The sequence below is a fragment of the Tenrec ecaudatus genome, chromosome 3, assembly GCF_050624435.1.
Source record: "Tenrec ecaudatus isolate mTenEca1 chromosome 3, mTenEca1.hap1, whole genome shotgun sequence".
NCBI lineage: Eukaryota > Metazoa > Chordata > Mammalia > Afrosoricida > Tenrecidae > Tenrec > Tenrec ecaudatus.
This window is the reverse complement of record NC_134532.1, coordinates 154981362-155001811: the sequence shown is the minus strand read 5'-3', so window position 1 is coordinate 155001811 and position 20450 is coordinate 154981362. Positions and strand designations below refer to the sequence as shown.

Genomic DNA, 20450 nt, shown 5'->3' with positions numbered 1-20450 from the left:
TCCCTATTGTGGTGAGCTTATAAATTCCCTGCGCCAGTGAGTGATCTTAGGCTAGTCCCGATTCCTTCCTTCATGGTCCTGATGGTTTGGGGTTTACTAGGTTGTGATCCATGTTCAGTTTGTTATAGTGCATGTGGTGAGGTAAACATCTTGTTTCATTTTTCTACATGTGGATATCCATTCTTCCCAGTACCACTAGTTAAAGAGGACATCTGCTTCTCACTTGATGCTTTTGAGACCCTAATCTAAGATCAGTTGTCTGTATGCTGATGGTTTTACTTTTGGGCTTTCTGTTCTTTCCCACTGGGCTAGCATCTGTCATTATGCCAGTACCACGCTGTTTGACTACTGTGGCCGTGTAGTCGATGTTACAGTCAGGTAAAGCGAGTTCTCCGACTTCGTCCTTCTTGAGGAGTTCTCTGCTGTTTCTGGGCTTCTTTGCTTCTTATGAAATTGGTCGCCGGTTTTTCCAATTCTTTGAAGAAGGTTGTTGGTGTTTGAATCGGAATCGCGTTAAACTTTGGGTAACATTGACATCTTTACTATGTTGAGCCTTCCATTCCACAGGCATGGGATGTTCTTCCATTTCTGGAGGTCGGTTTTGTTTTCCTGTAGTAGGGTGTAGGGTCTTGCAGTTTTTCTTGTATAGTTCTTTAGCTTTTTTTGTTAATTATATTCCTAGGTATTTCAGTTTGTTCTTGGCTATTGTGAAGGGTACTGCCTTCTTGATCTCTTCCATGGTCCTGTCCAATGTACATAGCAAACCTGTTGACTTCTGTTTGTTGATCTTGTATCCTGCCACTCTTACATATTCCTCTATTGCTGTAAGTAATCCTGTTGTGGAGCTTTGGGGGTTTTCATTGTACCAGGATCATGTCATCTGCAAATAGTGATAGTTTCACTTCCTCCTCTCCCATTTGGATCCCTTTAATGCCCTTCTGCTGTCTTATGTTGTTGGCTAGAACCTCCAGTACGATATTGAATAGAAGTGGAGACAAGGGACATTTTTGTGTAGAACCCTTTTTCGGTGAGATTGTTTTTGTCTTTTCTGCTTTAACTATGATGTTGCTGTTGGTGAGTTTTTAAGAATAGGCTTGTGAATAATAGTGATCATCATAGATTCTAGAGTGTGGATTTCTGCTTTTAAATACTGGATTCACCCTCTGTTAGCATTAAGGTCTTGTTAGCTTTACCATTTAATGCTTGTTTTCCTCTAAGAAACTAGAAATAATGATGTTTTAACGCTGAGGTTTTCTTTGAGACATGTAAAATGCCTGTGTCAATGCCTAGCTTTGTGTTGTTTCTGTTAGTATTTTAAAAAATACGGGTAGACAAACATGCTAAATCATTAAAACTGGAAATCAAGAGTGTTTATCTTGATACACTTTTGTCAACCAAATAGGGTATTTTGAAGAATTTTAATGTCCTCAAAGTGATTCACTGGTTCTGATTAAATTATTTATTTGGGGCTGTTTTATATTTTGTGGGGGAGACTTATTTACAAAAATATTTGATAGATTCTTATGCAAGTGGTTCTTTCTCTTTTAAGCCTCCTTATCCAGGAATGGAACAGCCTCCACACCATCCATATTACCAACATCATGCTCCACCTCCTCAAGCCCACCCACCTTACTCAGGACATCACCCAGTACCACATGAAGCAAGATACAGAGATAAACGAGTAGTAAGTATATAGAAATGAAAGGTGTGACGAAACTACTTAAAACTGTAGGTTATGTAGGTAGTATGAATGGGGGGTGGTTCAGTGGTGGACCATTTCACCACTGGTGATAATACCCCTGGATTATTTAGCTGAACTATACTTCTATTGATCAAATCACAAATTTATTGCTTAAGTTTAGGTAATGCCTATATTTAGGTTAATGTCCTAGGGATGTGTACTTTTATTTTCTGTATGTGGAATTTTAATTCTAACTAATTCATATTTATAATGCTTATTCCTAAGTTTATATGTTCCAACTCAGTTAATTTTCATAGGATAGATATTTTATATTAACAGATACTATCTCATTTCCACTTGCAGTTTACCAACTATTTGTTTCACTTCAACTCTCTGGTTCTTACAATGATGCTAGCAAATGGCAGAATCATGTTAAGAACTGCAGTAATCTCTATCTAGCTCATCGTTTCTTGGTATTCCTTATACTAGTGTGATTGTATTTATTTACTAAATGGCATTCTCCCACCCCCACCCCTAATTTATTTTAAAAAGTAGGAAATATCATCTAGCACGGTTGGAAGTTTAAGCTATGTGCATATAAATTTTATAGACATAGGAAGGTAGTTTGGTTGTTAAAGTAGGATATGAAAGTTGGAAGGCTCTAACAATCACTTGTATTGTGGTAAAACAAGTCAAACATCCTTTTATGTTCCTACTAAGATGAAGAGTATACGTTCTCTAGAAGGCTGGTAGGAGCAGTAGTTCTATTTTAAAAATAATTTTTAAAGTCTTTTCATACCTTATTTCTAAAATGGTGAATTCAAAATCAAATCATATTAGGACATTTACTGATCATAGTAAGGTTGATGAAACATTAAGTTGCTGATCACAAGGTTGGCAGCTTAAATTTACTACCTACTGTGTAGGAGAAATATAAACTGGCTGCCCTTGTGAAAATATGCATTCTCTGAAACCTTCGTTTGTCTGTGCTGTTCACTAGGGTCACTGTGAGTTAGAATTTACTTTATGACCGTGGTTTTGGGCTATCTGATGAAATTCTAGTGTACTGGTTACGTGTTCAATTGCTAACCCAAAGATATGACAGTCTACTTTTAAGGCTGGGTTTACAGACATTTCTTATATACATACCTGTATGGACAGAATCAAATTGACAAATGAATGAAACTGCACATTTTCCTTAAAAAACTTATTTAACAACTGAATTACATACTGTTAACTTATCAATGAAACTGTAGCACCACTACATTTATACAAAATTTACAATATTAAACAGAATAATTGAGATACTGGGTTCCATGTTTCATAAGGGTCTCGTGGATTAGTCAATATGACCATCTCCACTTCATTGTTTATCTTTGCATTTAATGTTTAATTTCTAAGACCTTTTGACTATGTTTATATTTATTACTGAAATAATGCTTTCATGAATGAAACTGATTTCCTGAGATTAATACTCAATTGACATTCACATCAAATTGATAGGTATCCATAGAGATAAGTATACTACTTAGAGAATTTCTAGATTAGAAAGCTTAGAAGAAAATTGATTTGGCTGTGTATTTGTCTTGTTAATGGATTTAAAGTCAGCACAAATGGTAGGTAAATTAAAATGTTTTCTGTTATTTGGTTTGCTTCATTAACTCCATGAGGCAGTTAATATTCTGTCTGTTGGGTTCCGATGAGTTGGAATTGACTTGATAGTTTGATGTTTGCTTGCTTTGGTTTGCTTTTTAATTGATCGATCCTATCCCTGGGTGGTATGAGTTCGTGATTCAATGTTAACTGTCACCTATGGGGTCTCAATAGAAGTTACTTTACTGATAACATGACAACGCATGGACACCAGAGTAGAGCTGTGCTTCATAAATTTTCATTGGCTGAGTTTTTGGAAGCAGATCACCTGAGGCCTAACTTGTGATTTGATAAATTTAAAATTAGTAACTTAAGAAAATCATCTTATTGGGGGCTCTTATAAATTTTGTGACAATCCATCATTCAGTTCTATTAAGCACACTTGTACATAATGTTGCCATCAACATTTCTAAAACATTTTCTTTATACTTGAGCCCTTGGTATCAATTCCTCTTTCCCTCTCCCACCCTCATGAATCCTTGATCATTTATTTTTGTGATTTTGTTTCTTAAATGTCATTGTTTCCCTTTAACCACATTACTGTTATTCGTCCTCCTGGGGAGTGAGCTATGAGCTGTGTACCCAATCCAACCTTGTTCCGGGCTCCCCGTTCCCCCACCTGATACTGCTATTCCCGCTACTGTTTCTGAAGGTTTTATCTGTCCTGAATTCCATGTTTCGAGAGCTCTTGTGCCATGTGTGTACTCCGGTCTAGCCAGATTTGTAAGGTAGAACTGTGTCATGGGTAGTGGGGGCAGGAACGAAAAATTTGCTTTTCAAGATAGAGATTTTTTTCCATATAATTCCTTTACTTAGGAGATTGTTCCCTTCTGGTGACTCTACTAGTTCATAGAACTGTGTATTGTATGTTTTTATGTAGTGTCTTGAGGGGCTTTAAAAAATTTGTGGAAAAATAACATTCTTAAGTCCATTCTCCATGAGCTTTTTGAAGCTGCTTTGTGTATTCCATGTTTATAAAAATGTACATATCTACTATGTATAATAGTGTTTAATTCTGTTTCTGAGCTCTGTAAGCTATGCCCTTGTTTATGCTGACTTGAAAAGGAAAGAAATGTATTAAGTAAAGGTGCACTGAGAACTATGGATTAGTTGTTGTGTTAGGTGCCTTGAGCTCTATTCTGGTTCATAGGAACCCTACCTATAAAGAATGAAATAGTGCCCGGTCCTAGGAAATCCTCACAATTTATATTTTTGAGGCCATTTTTGCAGCCACTATTAATCCATCTCTTTTGAGGCCTTCCTCTTTGTCGATGCCCCAATACCTTAGCCTGGTATGGGTCTCTCCTGATAGGTGTAAGGTACGAGGCAAAGTCTCATCATCCTTACCTCTAAGGAGCATTCTGGCTGTACATCCAAGACAGATATGTGTGTTCCATGGTACTTTCATTATTCTTAACAGCACCAGAATTCACAAACATCTATTAGGTTAGAATGCATAGAAGGTCATTAGAAATACCACGGCTAGGGTCCAGTATACCTTAATCCCCAAAGCAACTTCCTTGCTTTCTTTTAAAAACACTTTAAAGAGGTCATGTGCAGCAGATTTACCTTGTACAACATGTCTTTTGAGACCTTGTACAACATGTCTTTTGAGATCTACTGTTTCATTGAGCATTGATTTTTGAAAACAAGATAAAATCCTTGATGAATTTGCTCTTTTCTCTGTGTGTCTTTGTTACCAGTTGGTCCAATTGGGAAGATTTGGGTCTTCTTTACATTGAATTGTAATTTATAATAAAGGCTGCAGTTCTTGACCATCTTCAGCAAGTGTAAGTCCTCCTTACCTTTCAGCAAGCAAGGTTGTGCTGTTGGCATTTGTCAGATTGTTGATAGGCCTTTCTCCAAACCGGATGCCAAATTCTTTATAATTGAGCTTCTCTACTTGCTCAATAAACAGATAAAATAAGTATGGGAAGAGAATACAACCCCAACGCACACCTTTCCTGATTTTATTTTTTTGATTCTTCAGCAGTTTCATTGGTACGTGATCCACATATCATCTAAAGTTTGGTAGTCTCTATCGAGGAGTTGTACAATCAAGACCACAGTTAATTTTAGAACATTTTCTTCTTTCGGGTTTCAACTCCCCATTTCCCTCTGAACCCCACCTAACATAGCCCCAAGAGACCATTTATCTAGATAGTATCTCTACAGATTTATCTGTCCTGGATTTGTTTACAGAAGACTATTACATTAGATCATATCATAAGAACATTACATTAACAACATAATTGACAGAGTGCTCTCGGTCTGATAGCAAGGCTAGTCACACCCCTTGCCTGTGATGAGAGGAGATTCATCAGAGGGTTGGTTAATCTGTGTGTGGACCCTGCTAATGGAGCGTGGGCTTCCACAGTCATCCGTAGCCCTCTCTGCAAACCAGATGCTCTCAAGTTCAGTTCTGCTAACACTTGCTCCTTTGGATTTGGATTATATTATTTACAATCCTTGGATCACACAGACTCTAGTCTGCTTCTTCCCTAGGGAATTTAGTTGACAAACCTTTTCTTATTTTAAACCACTCTGTGTTCCCTTGTTCCATTTATACAAGTGCCCCTTGGTCCATTCACACGTTCCGCATGAGCAGAATGAACAGTTCTAGTATTCCAATACTAATGAAGGTTATCCATACTTAGATCCACACAATCAAATACCTTGGCATAGTCAATAAAACAATTACCTTTCTGCTATTTTAAGTTTGGAGCCAAGATGCATCTGACATCAATGGTATACTTAATTCCACATTCTCTTCTGAATTGAACTTGTGGTAGTTCCTTGTGATTTTATTACTCCAAGTGTTGGATAATTGACAGCAAAATTTTACTATCGTGTGATTTCATGTATTATACTACCATATGATAATCCTATATTATAATTTGAACATTCTTTTGGGCCCCCCTTTTTTGGAATATGTAAAAATTGAATCTCTTAAAATCAGCTTACCTAGCAGCTGCCTACCAAATTTTCTGTCATAAATGAGTACTTCCAGGGCTTCCTCACTTCGTTGGAATGTTCAATTGGTATTTCATCAATTCCTGGAGTACTGTATTTGTTTCATGCTTTCAGTGCAGCTGGAAGTTACCGTATATACTTGCGTCTAAGGCAAGTTTTCAGCACACTTTTAATGCAGTTTTTTGGGTAAAATTAGGTGCCTCAGCTGATAACCTGGTCAACTTGTACTTAAGTATATACAGGCCTTACTTCAGTCGCAGTGATTCTTGCTCACATTCTACCTTTTAAAATGATTGGATGTTGACTAATCCTTTTTAGTACAGTGACTCTTTATTCTTACCAACTTCTTTGGATGAGTCCTATATCATTTAATAATTTGCCCATAGCATCTTTGAATATTGAAACTCAAGGCTTGAATTTTGTGGGGTTTCCAATTTCAGATGTGCTGCACACGTGCTTCCCTTTTGGTTTTCTAACTCTTGGTCTTTGACCTTTTCATTAAAGTTTTTTACTTTTTCTTCTCAAGTTGTGCTTGGAAATTTTCTCTGCTGCGCTGTTACTTGATCATATCTTCCATTTACTTTAGTTACTCTCCAATTAAAAGCAAGTTTTAGAGTCTTTTCTGTCATTTTAATAGCCTTTTGCTTTCTTTGTGAATGATGGATGTTCTTGATGTCATCCCACAGGCCCATCAGGTCTTTTTCTTAAGGGATTGCATTAAATCTGTTCTCAAATTCAGGTGAAATATATTCAAGTTCATATTTTGGCACGAGTGAACTTTTTGTTTTCTTCAACTTCATCTTGAACTTACATCTGAGCAATTAATGGACTGTTCCACAGTCTACCACTGGTCTGGTTTTAGTTGTTGGTAATGAGTTTCTCCTTTGCTCTTTTTATAGATGTAGACAGTTTGATTTCTGGATAATATACCTGGAGAACTCCACATATATAGTTGTCTTAGGGTTGTTTTAAAAAAGGTACATGCTTTGTTTTTGTCACCAAGTCCCTGTTTTCCAACTACTGTTACTTCCTCTTTGTTTTCAACTTTGCTCTTGAGTGACCACTAACATAGTGCATCTTGATTGCATGTGTTTTTAATTTCACTCTATCACTAGCTTTAGTGCTTTTGAATAATAGCTGTATTGATGGACATGCTTGTGTTCACATAGGTGTTATCCTATCTCAGTCAGCATTGTATTTCAAGATAGATCTTGAAATGTTCTTTTTGACATGTCTAGTGCCATATTTTCTTGAACCTACCTTTCCTGGCACCGTAAACCCATATGATTTTTTTTCCCAACATGATCAGTACCGGTCCACTTTCAGTTCACTTAACACCTGGACTATTGATGTTTATGCATTCCATCTCATTTTTGACAAGTTCCAACTTACCTAGGTTCATACTTTGTTTTTTTTTTTTTTTTCATTTTCAGTGGAGTCCCACCAGTAAATGAATGTTCCATAGACTTTACCCTGCAGGATTTACTCCCTTTGCATCATTGTGGTCAACTCTAACTTGAGAAGGAATCTCTTAGTCACATTTGAGTGCCTTTTCACCTGAGGGGAGCCCTGTTTGTGTAGTGGCTATGCATTGGATTGCGAACTTTTTTTTTTTTCCAGGAATGTACACTATTTACTTCTTTTTTTTAAAGAACATTTTATTAGGGGCTCATACAACTCTTATCACAATCCACGCATTATACATACATCAATTGTATAAAGCACATCTGTACATTCTTTGCCCTAATCAGTCTCAAAGCATTTGCTCTCCACTTAAGCCCTCTGCATCAGGTCCTCTGCTAACTTTTTTTTTTTAATAAATCATTTTATTGGGCTCATACAATTATTATCACAATCCATACTTACATCCATTGAGTAAAGCACTCTTATACATGCGTTGCCCTCATAATTCCCAAAATTCGCCTTCCACTTGGGTTCCTGGAATCAGCTCATTCTCCTTTTTCCTTCCCCCTCCCTCATGAACCGTTAATAATTTATAAATTATTATTTTATCATATCTTACACTACACGGCGTCTCCCTTCACCCACTTTCCTGCTGCTCATCCCCCAGAGAGGAGGTTACATGTAGATCCCCGAGATCGATTCCCCTTTCTTACACCCTCTTCCCTCCCGGTGTCCCCATTCTCACCGCTGGTCCTGAGGGGTTCATCCGCCGTAGATTCCCTGTTTCCAGATCCCTACTGCACTGCTGTGTGCATCCTCTGGTCCAACCAGGTCCGCAAGGTAGAACTGGGATCATGATCATGGGTGGGGTGGGGGAGAGGAAGCGTTCAAGAACTACAGGAAGGTTTTAAGTTTCATTTGTTGCTACACTGAACCCTGAGTGACTCATTTCCTCCCCACTACCCCTCTGCAAGGTATGTCCAGCTGTCTACAGATGGGCATTGGGTCCCCATCACACACTCCCCCTCATTCACGGTGATAATGAATTTTTCCCCCCTGCTTTTGTTGTTTGAAACCTGGTCCTCTCGGCCCTTCATGATCACACATGTTGGTGTGCTGCTTCCATGTGGGCTTTGTTGCTTGTGGGCTAGATGGCTGCTTGTTTACTTTCAAGCCTTTAAGTCACCAGACGCTATATCTCTCTCAGTAGCCGGGCACCATCAGCCTTCTTCACCACACTTACTTAAGCACATGTTCGTCTTCAGCGTTTATGTGAGGAAGGTGATCACACAATGGTCTTTGTTCTTTGGTGTCTACTACCTGATCCCTTCAATACCTTATGTTCACTTAGGCTTGTGTGCTTCTTCTCTGTGGGCTTTGTTGTTTCTAAGCTAGATGGCCGCTTGTTTGCCTTCAAGCCTTTTGGACTCCAGACGCTATATCTTTGATAGCCGGGCACTATCAGCTTTCTTCACTTGTTTGCTTATAAACATGTCTGTCTTCAGTGATCATGTCAGGAAGGTGGCTATCATGGAATGACCGTTTAGCTGAGCAAGGTGCTATTGTATTGGGGGAGTGTGCGTGAGGGGGCCCAATGTCCACCTGCTACCCTACTACTGAACCTATAAATATATGAACATAGGTCTATTTCCTCCATAATCATAAATATATTTACATATGTACATGTCTGTATTTAGGCTTCTATGTATGCCCTTTGCCTCCTACTCCTTCTATTTCCTTATGCTTTCCTCCTGTCCCACTACCATGTTCAGCCTTCATTCTGATTGCGGTAATTCCTCTCAGGGGCTGCTAACTTTAAGGTCTTTCTACTCATTTAAAGATTTAGAGTTTCAAAAACTCAAAGGGACAGTTCTGTGCAGTCCTGTCCAGTCAATAAGAATTGGTAATGATTTGATGGCAGTGTTTGAGTCTCACCTAAGAGACTTGGCTTCTGGCACTGTTTCAGACAATTTTCTGCTTCCATTCATGAGAGTTTCTGTATTAGACATGGTTTTGATTTTATCCAAAAGATTTTCAGTGGCCAATACCTTAGAAGTAGAGAAGCCTATTTCTTGACAATCTGTGCTAAGTCTTGAAGCTGTGCTACAGCCTTTTCATTTTATGTGACCTTGCTCATATTTTAAATACTAGTGTCACACCTTCCAGGATCGCAGTAGGACAGACTGGCAGAGAAGCGGTGGAAGAACTCAGGATAGAAAGCTTTGTCCAAAATAGGAGTCATACTGAAGTACACATTTTCTTACATTTTCATAAAACTTTATCATTCATTTGTTGAAAGATGGAGAAGATAAAAACTCCGTATTTTACCATTAGGGGGCAGAGTTGGTTCAGATTAGTTTATAGAATCCATTGAAGGATAAGATTGGGTTCTCCTGTTGCGTTATATATATTCTAGAGATTGGATGGGGAAAGTCCTTAGAGTTAAGTAGGAAGCCTCGTGATTGAAGTTAATTTTTAGTGCTATTTTGAGCAATCCTGTTGTTTGATGACTGAAGCATCAAAATACCTTTTCTAAGTAATTTTAGGATTATTATTCTATGAATTACTATCCCATTTCTCTAGATTTCTTTCTATCAAATAATTGATAAATGGTACTCATTCCAATGGACAATTTGGAGAACTCTAACCTATTTCTTCCCCTTTCTAGCATGATTATGATATGAGAGTGGATGATTTTCTTCGTCGCACACAAGCGGTTGTCAGTGGCCGGAGAAGTAGACCCCGTGAAAGAGATCGGGAACGAGAGCGAGACCGCCCCAGAGATAACAGAAGAGACAGAGAGAGAGAGAGAGGGCGAGACAGAGAAAGAGAAAGAGAGCGATTATGTGATCGGGACAGAGACCGAGGGGAGAGAGGTCGATATCGAAGATAATGCGCTCTGGGAAGCAATGATGGTTTAAAGATAAAACAACAAAAAAATGTTTTTGTTTTTTGGGGTTTTTTTGGTGTGTGTTTACAAGTAGTAAATTTATTTTCAGCTGTCTACTTAAAGTTCATTGTGTAGAAGGATTTATTATCCTCTATGTTCCAAGCATGCGGTATAATAAGAACTGGAAAAATTTAAAGCCTGCCAACAATGCACAGTTGGCAACTGCCTGTCGACACTTACTGGGGCAAAATGGAACCGTCCACGAATGTAGATACTGATTCTTTCTCCATAGATGTCCATCTACTTATAGTGAGTTCAACGTAGGGTTATTGTTTATTTTCGTTCATTGGAACCTTAAATGATAACTGCCATGACATTTTGCTTTGTGTGTCTACATGCAGTTGCACACGGTTCAATAAAATAATGCTGCTATCAAGTATGCAAATAGGACTTACGATGGTTTGACTGTATGGCAGGGTTGTAGCAGCCTCTCGGTCTCCCCCCCCCCCCCTTAAATACGTATAACGTCACTTTTTATTTTTGTTTAGTCTTCAATGATGAAAGCAATATTAAGAAGACATTGCTATCTAATTTTAACCATTTTGAACATTATAGAAACCTTATGTTTGGTAGCATGAGATGCTATTGTTTAGCCTTTCCCTCCAAACTGTATACATTGGCTTGAAATGTTCTCACAGCTTGTGTGTGGCAGTGGAAGATTCCCATATTCTACATTGCTACTGTTTTGTATAAAATAAATTCTTAAAGATTGACCCTTCTTGGTTTTGGTTTTTGTCTGTTTGCCAGTTTAAGTGTTAATAGACATTATTGAATGTTATCTGTTTAGAATTTTTAAAATTCCATTTGCCTTCTAAAAACAACGTATGTCAATGATGTTAAAAGCATATTTCTATTTTCAATGTAAGAACTGATGTTAAGTAATTGTATTATGTTGCTATTTTGCATAAGTTTTTGTTTCATAAAAGACTTTAAAATCTAAACTACTTAGACTTAGTTTCCATATTTTAAAAGTTAAAATCTGTTAGTTCCTCTCAACAATTACAATAGTTACATAGTAGTCACCCAAGAAAACCATTCATGGGAAGAATTTGTATTTAATCTTCTTTCTTAACATCTGAGGTTTGGAGTATTAAGTTGAGCATGCAAACTTTTGGGAGTATCTGAATGTTTTCATACAGTGTCATCTGATTTGTGGGAATGGGACGAAAAACACAGGACCATCACACTATAGGATAAATTTTATTTGCCTGGTGTCATATTATTACCACTTTTTAGAATCGCTTTTTCCTTGTATCCCTGAGTAGTTTTATTTTAATCTATTTATTTTTTATTGTCAGATTTTGAATAGTCTGTTAGAAAGGAAACAGGAAAATTGGATATTTAAATGGCTGGGTTGTAGTTTCAGTATTGCTCAAGCAATATAAAATAGTTGATGATAAAGTAAGATATTTCACTGGGAATTTTGATACATGAGTTCAAGTTAGATTTTCTTTTTCTTAAAGTGAGGAATAGGAATTAATAAATATGTACTTTTTGATATAAACAGTTGCTATAAAGCTGGTAGCAATTTTAATATTTTTCTGGAGTAGGTAATAATAGTGTTATTAATCATACTGTGGATTTACAACATAAGAACAACTTTTGTACTTTTGTCTTTCATCCTCATAACATCCCTGTGGGAATGGGGAACCCAAGGCTAGACACATTTGCCCTGGATTGCAGACACTTCTAACAGCGAAGCTTTAACCCACGATGTCCTCCTACATCCCGAGTGCCTGTATTTCATCACTGGACTAATCACACTATCCTGTGTGTTCATTGACTGGGTATTAAATAGGGCCTTAAGACCAATGAAGGGAGCTAGGTAGCACAGTGCTTACCTCTGAGCAAGGAAGCAGTTTGGAATCATCAGCTGTTCCACTGGAGAAAGACAAGGCTTTCTACTATTGTAATGAGCTAGTCACAGGAAACCCACATATGGGGCGGTGGTACCCTGTGCTTTAGGGTTGCAGTGAGTCAGTCTACTCCCGGGGTGCTCACACTGTTTCAACATGCAAGCTACTTATAAATGATCAAGTCAAAATGATCTACCAAAATGCAAAACATTATTTTATTACATTTATAAATACATTATGAGTATTATGTGTACAATGTATGTGCACCTTGCATAACCATGTCGGTATTGCACAACAACCCAATTAGCTATGTACATGGTTTGGTCGTGACCTCAGTTTACTCTGATGACTTGCACTGAATGGAATGAGCCAGGGATGCATAGTCCGGACAGTAGCTGCTGACAGCCAGCCTCAAACACACTTCCAAATGATCGTCAGTCATGGTGGAACGGTACTTGGATTTAATGATCTTTATGTGGGAAAAGGCTGACTCAAATATGTAGAGCCCAATAATTCAGTCCAGGAGGTAGCACATTTCCCCGTTTGGGTACTTTGCGATAAGTTCCAGAACTGTGCATGTGCTCTGGACTTCACCTGAAGGTTGGTTGGTATTGTCAAAATCTCCCATTCCATATAAAAGCGAAACGTTTTTGTAGTCTACGGGGTCCCGCTCCCCCACTCATTTCAATACCCTTTTTTACGTTTAAAGAAATAACCCAAGGTCTCAAAATTGGCGATAACCTTGTCAGTTTTGCTGTACTTAGTGCAATTATTTCTGCATGCGTTTGACACCTAAGATTGCATCTGATGGGCCGCGCTATATAGCAATTAAGTGATGGGATTTTTAAAATGCCACGCAATCTACCCAAACTACATTTTCTATGGACTAGTAGATCGTGATCGATGTATTGAGCACCCCTGATCTACTCAATGCCAGGGGTGGGTGGGGTAGGTGTAGTGTGTGTGTGCATGTGTGTATGTCTGTTTCTGTGTGTGTCTCATGGGTCCAACATTAATTGGAAAGGTTACTGGAAATAATAGGAGATGAAAGTCATCCCTGTCCGTAAATATACAACATGTGATCTTGCTATTTCTCAACTTTTAGGGGGAGTGCTAGGGATTTAGCTTCATGTTTTAAAGGGTCTTAAAATTTACAGTGGCTTTTAAAGCATTCGTAACTCTGAGATTCTCATTTAGCAGAAAGTAAAGTGTGCTATCATGTCAGACTTTATATTCTCATCAAGGAGCTATAAGTATGCAGCGGGAGACTTGATGGTTGGTAGTGTGGCTGTGCACTGGGCAGTGAGTCTCCAGAAGCCTTGGTGACCACTATTGGGAGAAAGTGTCAAGATGTACAGCCTCACAGCCACAAGGGCAGTTCTGTTTTGTCCTAGAGGGTTCAAATGAGTTAGATGACTTGGTAGCCGTGAGGCGGGATTTTGTTGCTGTTGGTAAAAATGTCTATACTTTTTAGAAGCTTGGGGACCGAAGACTGCATGTAGCCTTGTTAGCTCTTAGTGACCCTAGGTGTGTGCTTGGTTACATCAAGCACACCTGGACTTTGGCTGAAAACACAGGAATTGACAAATGTGGTTGACGGATGCAAAAAGCTTTCTCTTAACCAGGTTTACAGGGATTTTCCGAAATGGATGAGAGTCTGTAGGTGGTTCTCATTGGAGCATCTGATTCAGATTAGGGAGTTCTTTTTTCTCTGTGGCTTGTGAGAATATTTTTGCATCCGAGAAGGAAGAATAATGGGATTAATAAGTTCAGACCACCCATTTCCTCCCCTTACTGTTTTACTATTAAAGTATATTTTAAATACATTGGATAATGCAAGCTTTCTATTTGGGAGTCTGAGTAAATTTTCTGTTATTTCTCTTTTCAAAACCACACATGCCTTGTCTGTGTTACAGAGAAATTCATGGACGAGCTCGGGCTGTCCAGCAGGAAGCTCTCGAAAGAGGCACTTGCTTTCGTTTGAGCAGTTGTCTCTATTCCCTGTCAATAACTGCACAGTTTTGAATGAGATAATAGCAGAACAGACTCCATAGAAATGTCTCATTTGAGGGAATTGGGCAAGAGGTTTAGAATCTCCAAGACTTCTATTTCATTAAGTACTGATGTGTGAATACAGTCAAGGTTTTAAAGACAACAAGGAAATTCGTTGGGAAGAAGCCATGTTAGGCGCCATCAGGTCTGTTCTGACTCATAGCGACCTGATGTCCAACAGAAGGAGCACTTACTCTGGGCCATCCTCACAGTTTGTTCTGTATCTGGGACTATTGTTTGTTGGCAGTTCGATCCATCGTTTTGACCGCCCCTCTACCAAGGAAAGCGCCCTCAGAGCAGAATGAAACAGTTCAATAGCAACAAAGGCTAGATAAAAAACGCTTGAATGCACAAGAAGTTAACAGATGTTTTCAAACTGAACCCATCTATCTGATCCACAAGAAGGTTGATGTTGGGTAAATGTTCCTGAGCACCTAAGAGGTCCGTAGGGAAATCTTGTAAGGAAGCAAAAGGGAATGGATAAGAATTTTCACTGCCTGTCTGGTAAGTCTTGTTTTCACAAAAGCAGCTTATGTGCTTAGGAATGCTAACATGTTAAGAGGCTTTTGACATGTATGTTTTTGACTGTAGACTCCATCTCTGTGAGAGGAGGAACAGCTCTTTCTCTGGGAATGTGTTTCCTGGTTTCAACTAGCAGCGTAGTCTCAATGGGACGTAGACTGGGAAAGAAGGAAAAATAACCAAAATATCATTAGTTCATTCAACCATAGAATTGAACCTTAGAGCTTCCTTGAAAAATGAGGAAAATAATGATTGAAATTTTGACTAATTATAATCAACAAAAGTACTTAATACTTCCAATGAGACATTAGGTGCTTGCAGAAGGCAGCCCGTGCCATCAATCTGGTTAAAACTTAGATGAAACTCATTCAAGATTGTGAGTGAATCTTGGTAAAGGAAACGAGGTTTAGAGGTACTGATATGATTCGAGTGATTGAGAGTTTAGGAGAAAGTGAATTTGAGAAGATGGGATTTGGTTTCTGTTTGTGTAAAGTGAGAGATGATTTGGAAACCTTACTTTATCAATACTACAGCTCTACTTTTCCCTTGTGGATTTCTTGTTTCTGAATGAGATTCAAAAGGAATAGTCGTTGAGTCTTGTCCAAAGAGTGCTGTTTTGAAGTGGTATAAACCAAGGAATGCAGAATTTGTAGAGGAGCAATTACAGATAGGAAACATCAACTATCTTCAAATTTTGATATTTGGTTTAAAAAGGTTTCCATGATTTGTGTGTGTGTGTGTGCATATTTGTTAAAGTAAAAGCCTTGTGCCATTTAGTCAATTCTGACCCTTTGTGCCCCTATGCACAGCAGAACAAACCACTGGCTGGTCCTGCACTGTTCCTAATTGTTCCCTTGAGCCCATTGTTGCAGCCACAGTGTGAATCCTTCTCCTTGAGGACCTTTCTCTTGGATCACTACCTCCTTACCAAATATTTTTTCCTTATATTCCTGCTAATGGCCCTTTTTTCAAACTTGTGCTGAGAAAATTATAAAGCAGTATTTGTTGTGGTTTTCTATGTAAATTCCTGGCTGTTGGACAGGAAAATGTCACTATTTGATTTTGTTGTAATTTATATTTTCCCAATCATTTGTCAGCCGTACTTTTTCCCAGGCTATTCCAAAAACCGTTTTTGTTCTCTGAGCTGTAGCATTGACAATCTGGAGAAATTCTACTCCCATGAAGAGTTATAATCTTGGAAACTCACAGGGACGGTTCTGTCCTGACCTATGGAATCACTGTGAGTCGGCATTAGCTTTGCAATATGTTTCGATTTTTTAGTTTTAATCATTTGTAGCTTTTCCAAACGGTTGACTGCCTTTGCATAGTCAATAAACAGTGTTTTACTAATAGGACCATTCCAGCCATATTCTGTTATGTGACGTGAGTCCATATCCCTGTGGCTATAGTCCCATATTGGAAGGCATTTTCTATCTACAAACAGGAGTAGAATGAAATAAAGTTCTGACATTCAAAGAGAGTGTGAATCAGACCACACTTTCTGTGTAATAGTTTGTTTACTGCTATTTATTTATTTTTTTAAACATTTTATTAGGATTTACTGCTATTTATAATGGTATAAGGATTTTTATGCTGCCATTGAGAAGAGAGAAAACTGTTTCTGAAGTAAACTGGCTGATTAACATTGGTTGTAGGCCATTGACTACTGGGAAGATACTGCCAGAGGCCACAGGTCATAGGTGCATGAGTCCCATACATTACAGGGGTGTATAAATTTTTCTAATTTGGGGAGATTTGACTGTACCATGTTACTTCCAAATGACCTTTCCCTGCATGGGATGGGTAAGGTAGGGGCTGATACTGACAGGAATCCTCTGTGAGGATTACAAGGCTGCATATACAATGAGCCCACTCAGAAGCTAGAGTGCACTGCATTCCTGGTGCTCCATCCAGCATCTGGTGTACCCTTGCCTGACGATCGGATCTAACTGAACTGCATTCATGACTGTCAGATATATATGTATATATATGAATATGTATTATATATATAAATCATTTTATTGGGCACTCATGCAACTCATCACATTCCATACATCCATCCATTGTGTCAAGCACATTTGTACATCTGTTGCCATCATTCTCAAAACCTTTGCTTTCTACTTGAGCTCTTGGTATCAGCGCCTCATTTTTTCCCCTCCCTCCATGTTCCCCATGTCAGATATTTCCTTCCTTGAACTTGCATGAGCTCTGAGACAGGAGCCCTGTAATCATGTTGGGCTGCGATCCAAATGGTTGGCAGTTTGGAACCACCAGCAGCTTTCTACTCCCTTAAACAGTTGCAGTTTAATAAGCTCACAAGGGTCACTGAGTCAGTATTGACTGATGGCAGCACATTGGACACTGCATCTACTCCCAAAAGCCAGAGATTTGAGGGAATATACTCAGGAGTAGGGAAGATGAGTTGTCCTTTTGGGGACATGTTCTGTTTCCAACTACATTGGTGTTAATTCTTACATAAAATATTACCATAAGCAATTTCCTCTTACTCTGCTTTCAGCGAAGGTCCTGGAAATCAACAACGACATCCCTTGTTCTGTATTCTTTTCTGGACCCAGCTCTAACAGTTGTGGAGTGATCTTCAACAAAATTTTGCTTACCTGTAATTTCGATGTTGTATAATTTACACATTCTGTTTGGTTACCTTTATTTGGAATGGGAATAAATAGAGACCTCTTCCAATTGGTTGCCTAAGCAGCTGTCTTCTGAATATTTTTGCATGGTCAATGTGTGTCTCCAGTGCTTGATCAGCCTGTTGCAACATTTCAGTTGGTATTCCTTCAGTTCCTGCAACCTTGTTTTGGCTAATGCCTTGAATGCAGCTTGGATTTCTTCCTTCGGTGCCATCGATTCTTGATCATATACTACCTCTGGAAATGGTTGAGTGCTGACCAGTATTTTTTGGTACAGGACTATGTTGCATCCATGCTCTCCTGAAACATTATTTATTTTGCCCATAGGATCTTTCAATATTGGAACTTGAGGCTTGATTTTTTTTTTTAATCCCCTTCTGTACTTTGAGTTTAAATTAAGCTGAATGTATTCTTCCCTTTGGGTTTTCTAACTTGAGCCTTTAAGTATTTCACTATAATACTTTATTTTGTTTTCTCAAGCTGCACCTTGAAATGTTCTGTGTCTTTACTGCATTATTCCATTTGCTTTATTGCATGGGGCATATATATTCTAGTACTTACTGTACAGTTCTAACAGATGTCACCTCACCTGGAATGCTGTACATATATTTATTGAGTAAACTTTGGTAGAAGCAAGAAGACTTGCTATAACTGTTGAATATTTTTGGCTTCTGATTCTATGTGTCAGTTTCAGTGGACTAAAGAAACCAACCCAGAAAAACTCGGGAGTATAAGAAAGAGCTTTTTTTTTTTTTTTTTTAAATTAGGGGCTCATACATCTCATCACAATCCATACATATACATACATCACTTGTATAAAGCACATCCGTACATTCTTTGCCCTAATCATGTTCAAAGCATTTGCTCTCCACTTAAGCCCTTTGTATCAGGTCCTCTTTTTTCCCCCCTCCCTCCGAGAGAGCTTTTTATAGAGTAGTTGTATATTAATAAAGCATGCCAGCCTAATCCATTTAAGTCCATGTGTCTGATACCAGTCTAATAAGTTCCTCTTCAGACTCATGCAACACTTGGAATGTTGCCAAATGTAGGAAACTCATAGCCCAGTGGGTTCAAAGTCTTACAGATCCAGTGGTGGTGGAAGCATATCAGACCTGGTGTCGGTCTCCTTGTGGTTCCTCCAGCTCCAGGGCTCTGGCTCCATCAGTGTAGCTCCATGTGGCTTGTCAACCGCAATGTGTAACAGTGTGGGTCTGGCCTCAGGTATTTCTCTCCATTGCACCTCCAAATGAGGTCATCAAGCTGGAACCCAATTGATAGGCTACACTCCACACCTTCATTTTTTTTTTTTACTGTTTTATTAGGGGTTCATACAACTCTTATCAGAATCCATACATACATCAATTGTGTAAAGCACATTTGTACATTCATAGCCCTCACCATTCCCCAAACATTTGCTCTCCATCTAAGCTCCTGACATTAGCTCATTTTTTCCCTCCCTCCCAGCTTACCTCCTCCTTCATGAATCCTTGGTAATTTATAAATTATTTTGTCATATCTTGCCCTGTCTGACATTTCCCCTCACCCACTCTTCTGTTGTCCGTACCCCAGGGAGGTCACACATAGATCCTTGTAATCTGTTCCCCCTTTCCAACCCACCCTCCCAGTAATGCCACTCACATCACTGGTCCTGAAGGGTTCATCCTCTCTGGATTCCCTATGTTTCCAGTTTCTATCTGTACTAGTTTACCTCCTCTGATCTAGCCAGATTTGTAAGGTAGAATTGGAATTATGATAGGCGGGGAGGAGGAAGCACTTACGAACTAGATGAAAGTTGTATTTTTCATTGTTGCTACATCGCACCCTGACTGGCTCGTCTCCTCCCTGAGACCACTCTGTAAGGGGATCTCCAGTGGCCTACAAATGGGCTTTGGGTCTCCACTCTACCCCCTTCATTCACTATGATAATATTTTTTGTTCTGATGATGCCTGATACCTGATTTTTAGGCACCTCATGATCACACAGGCTGGTGTGCTTCTTCCATGTGGGCTTTGTTACTTCCGAGCTAGATGGCCGCTTGTTTACCTTCAAGCTTTTAAGACCCCAGGTGCTATATCTTTAGTAGCCGGGCACCATCAGTTTTTTTTCACCACATTTACTTATTTAACCACTTTGTCTTCAGCAGTTATGTCTGGAAGGTGAGCATCATAGAATGCTAATTTAATAGAAGAAAGTATTCTTGCCTTGAGGGAGTACTTGAGTGGAGGCCCAATGTCCATCTGCTACCTTAATACTAAACCTATAAATATAGGCAATAGATCTATTTCTCCATCCTCATATATAAATATATTTGCATATATACATGGCTTTATCTAGACCTCTATAATTGCACTTTGCCTCCTAGCTCTTTCCTCTATTTCCTTTGACTTTCCTCTTGTCCCACTATCACGCTCCGTCCCCACCAGGGTTTCAGCAATTCCTCTTGGTTACATTACCCTTGATCATGCACTACCAGGCCTCCTACCACCTCACCACTGATTTGGATCACTTGTTCCCTTGTTCCTGGGTATGTTGACACCACTACTTCCCCCTACCTCCCCATCTCCTATGTATCCCCAGAACTGTGAGTCCTGTTTTCTCCTCCAGATAGTTCATCCAGCCTTAGAGATAGACCTGCAGAGATAATAAAATACACAAAAACAAGACAGCAAAAACAAGCAACAATATACAACAAACCAATAAAGGCAAA

At 38.8% G+C, this 20450-nt stretch overlaps 1 protein-coding gene across 5 annotated transcripts in view; it reads left to right on the top strand.

Moving 5' to 3' along the window:
* YTHDC1 (YTH N6-methyladenosine RNA binding protein C1) overlaps positions 1-20450 on the top strand; it is a 98470-nt gene that overhangs the window by 35684 nt on the left and 42336 nt on the right. For 4 of the 5 annotated variants that reach the window (XM_075544251.1, XM_075544250.1, XM_075544248.1 and 1 more), the window contains 2 exons: positions 1550-1684; positions 10380-11374. In XM_075544251.1, the coding sequence (XP_075400366.1) occupies positions 1550-1684; positions 10380-10604 (360 nt within the window). In that variant the 3' untranslated portion in view covers positions 10605-11374. Of the gene's footprint in view, positions 1-1549; positions 1685-10379; positions 11375-20450 lie in introns of those variants that run through there. The other variant, XM_075544249.1, reaches the window with a different exon arrangement.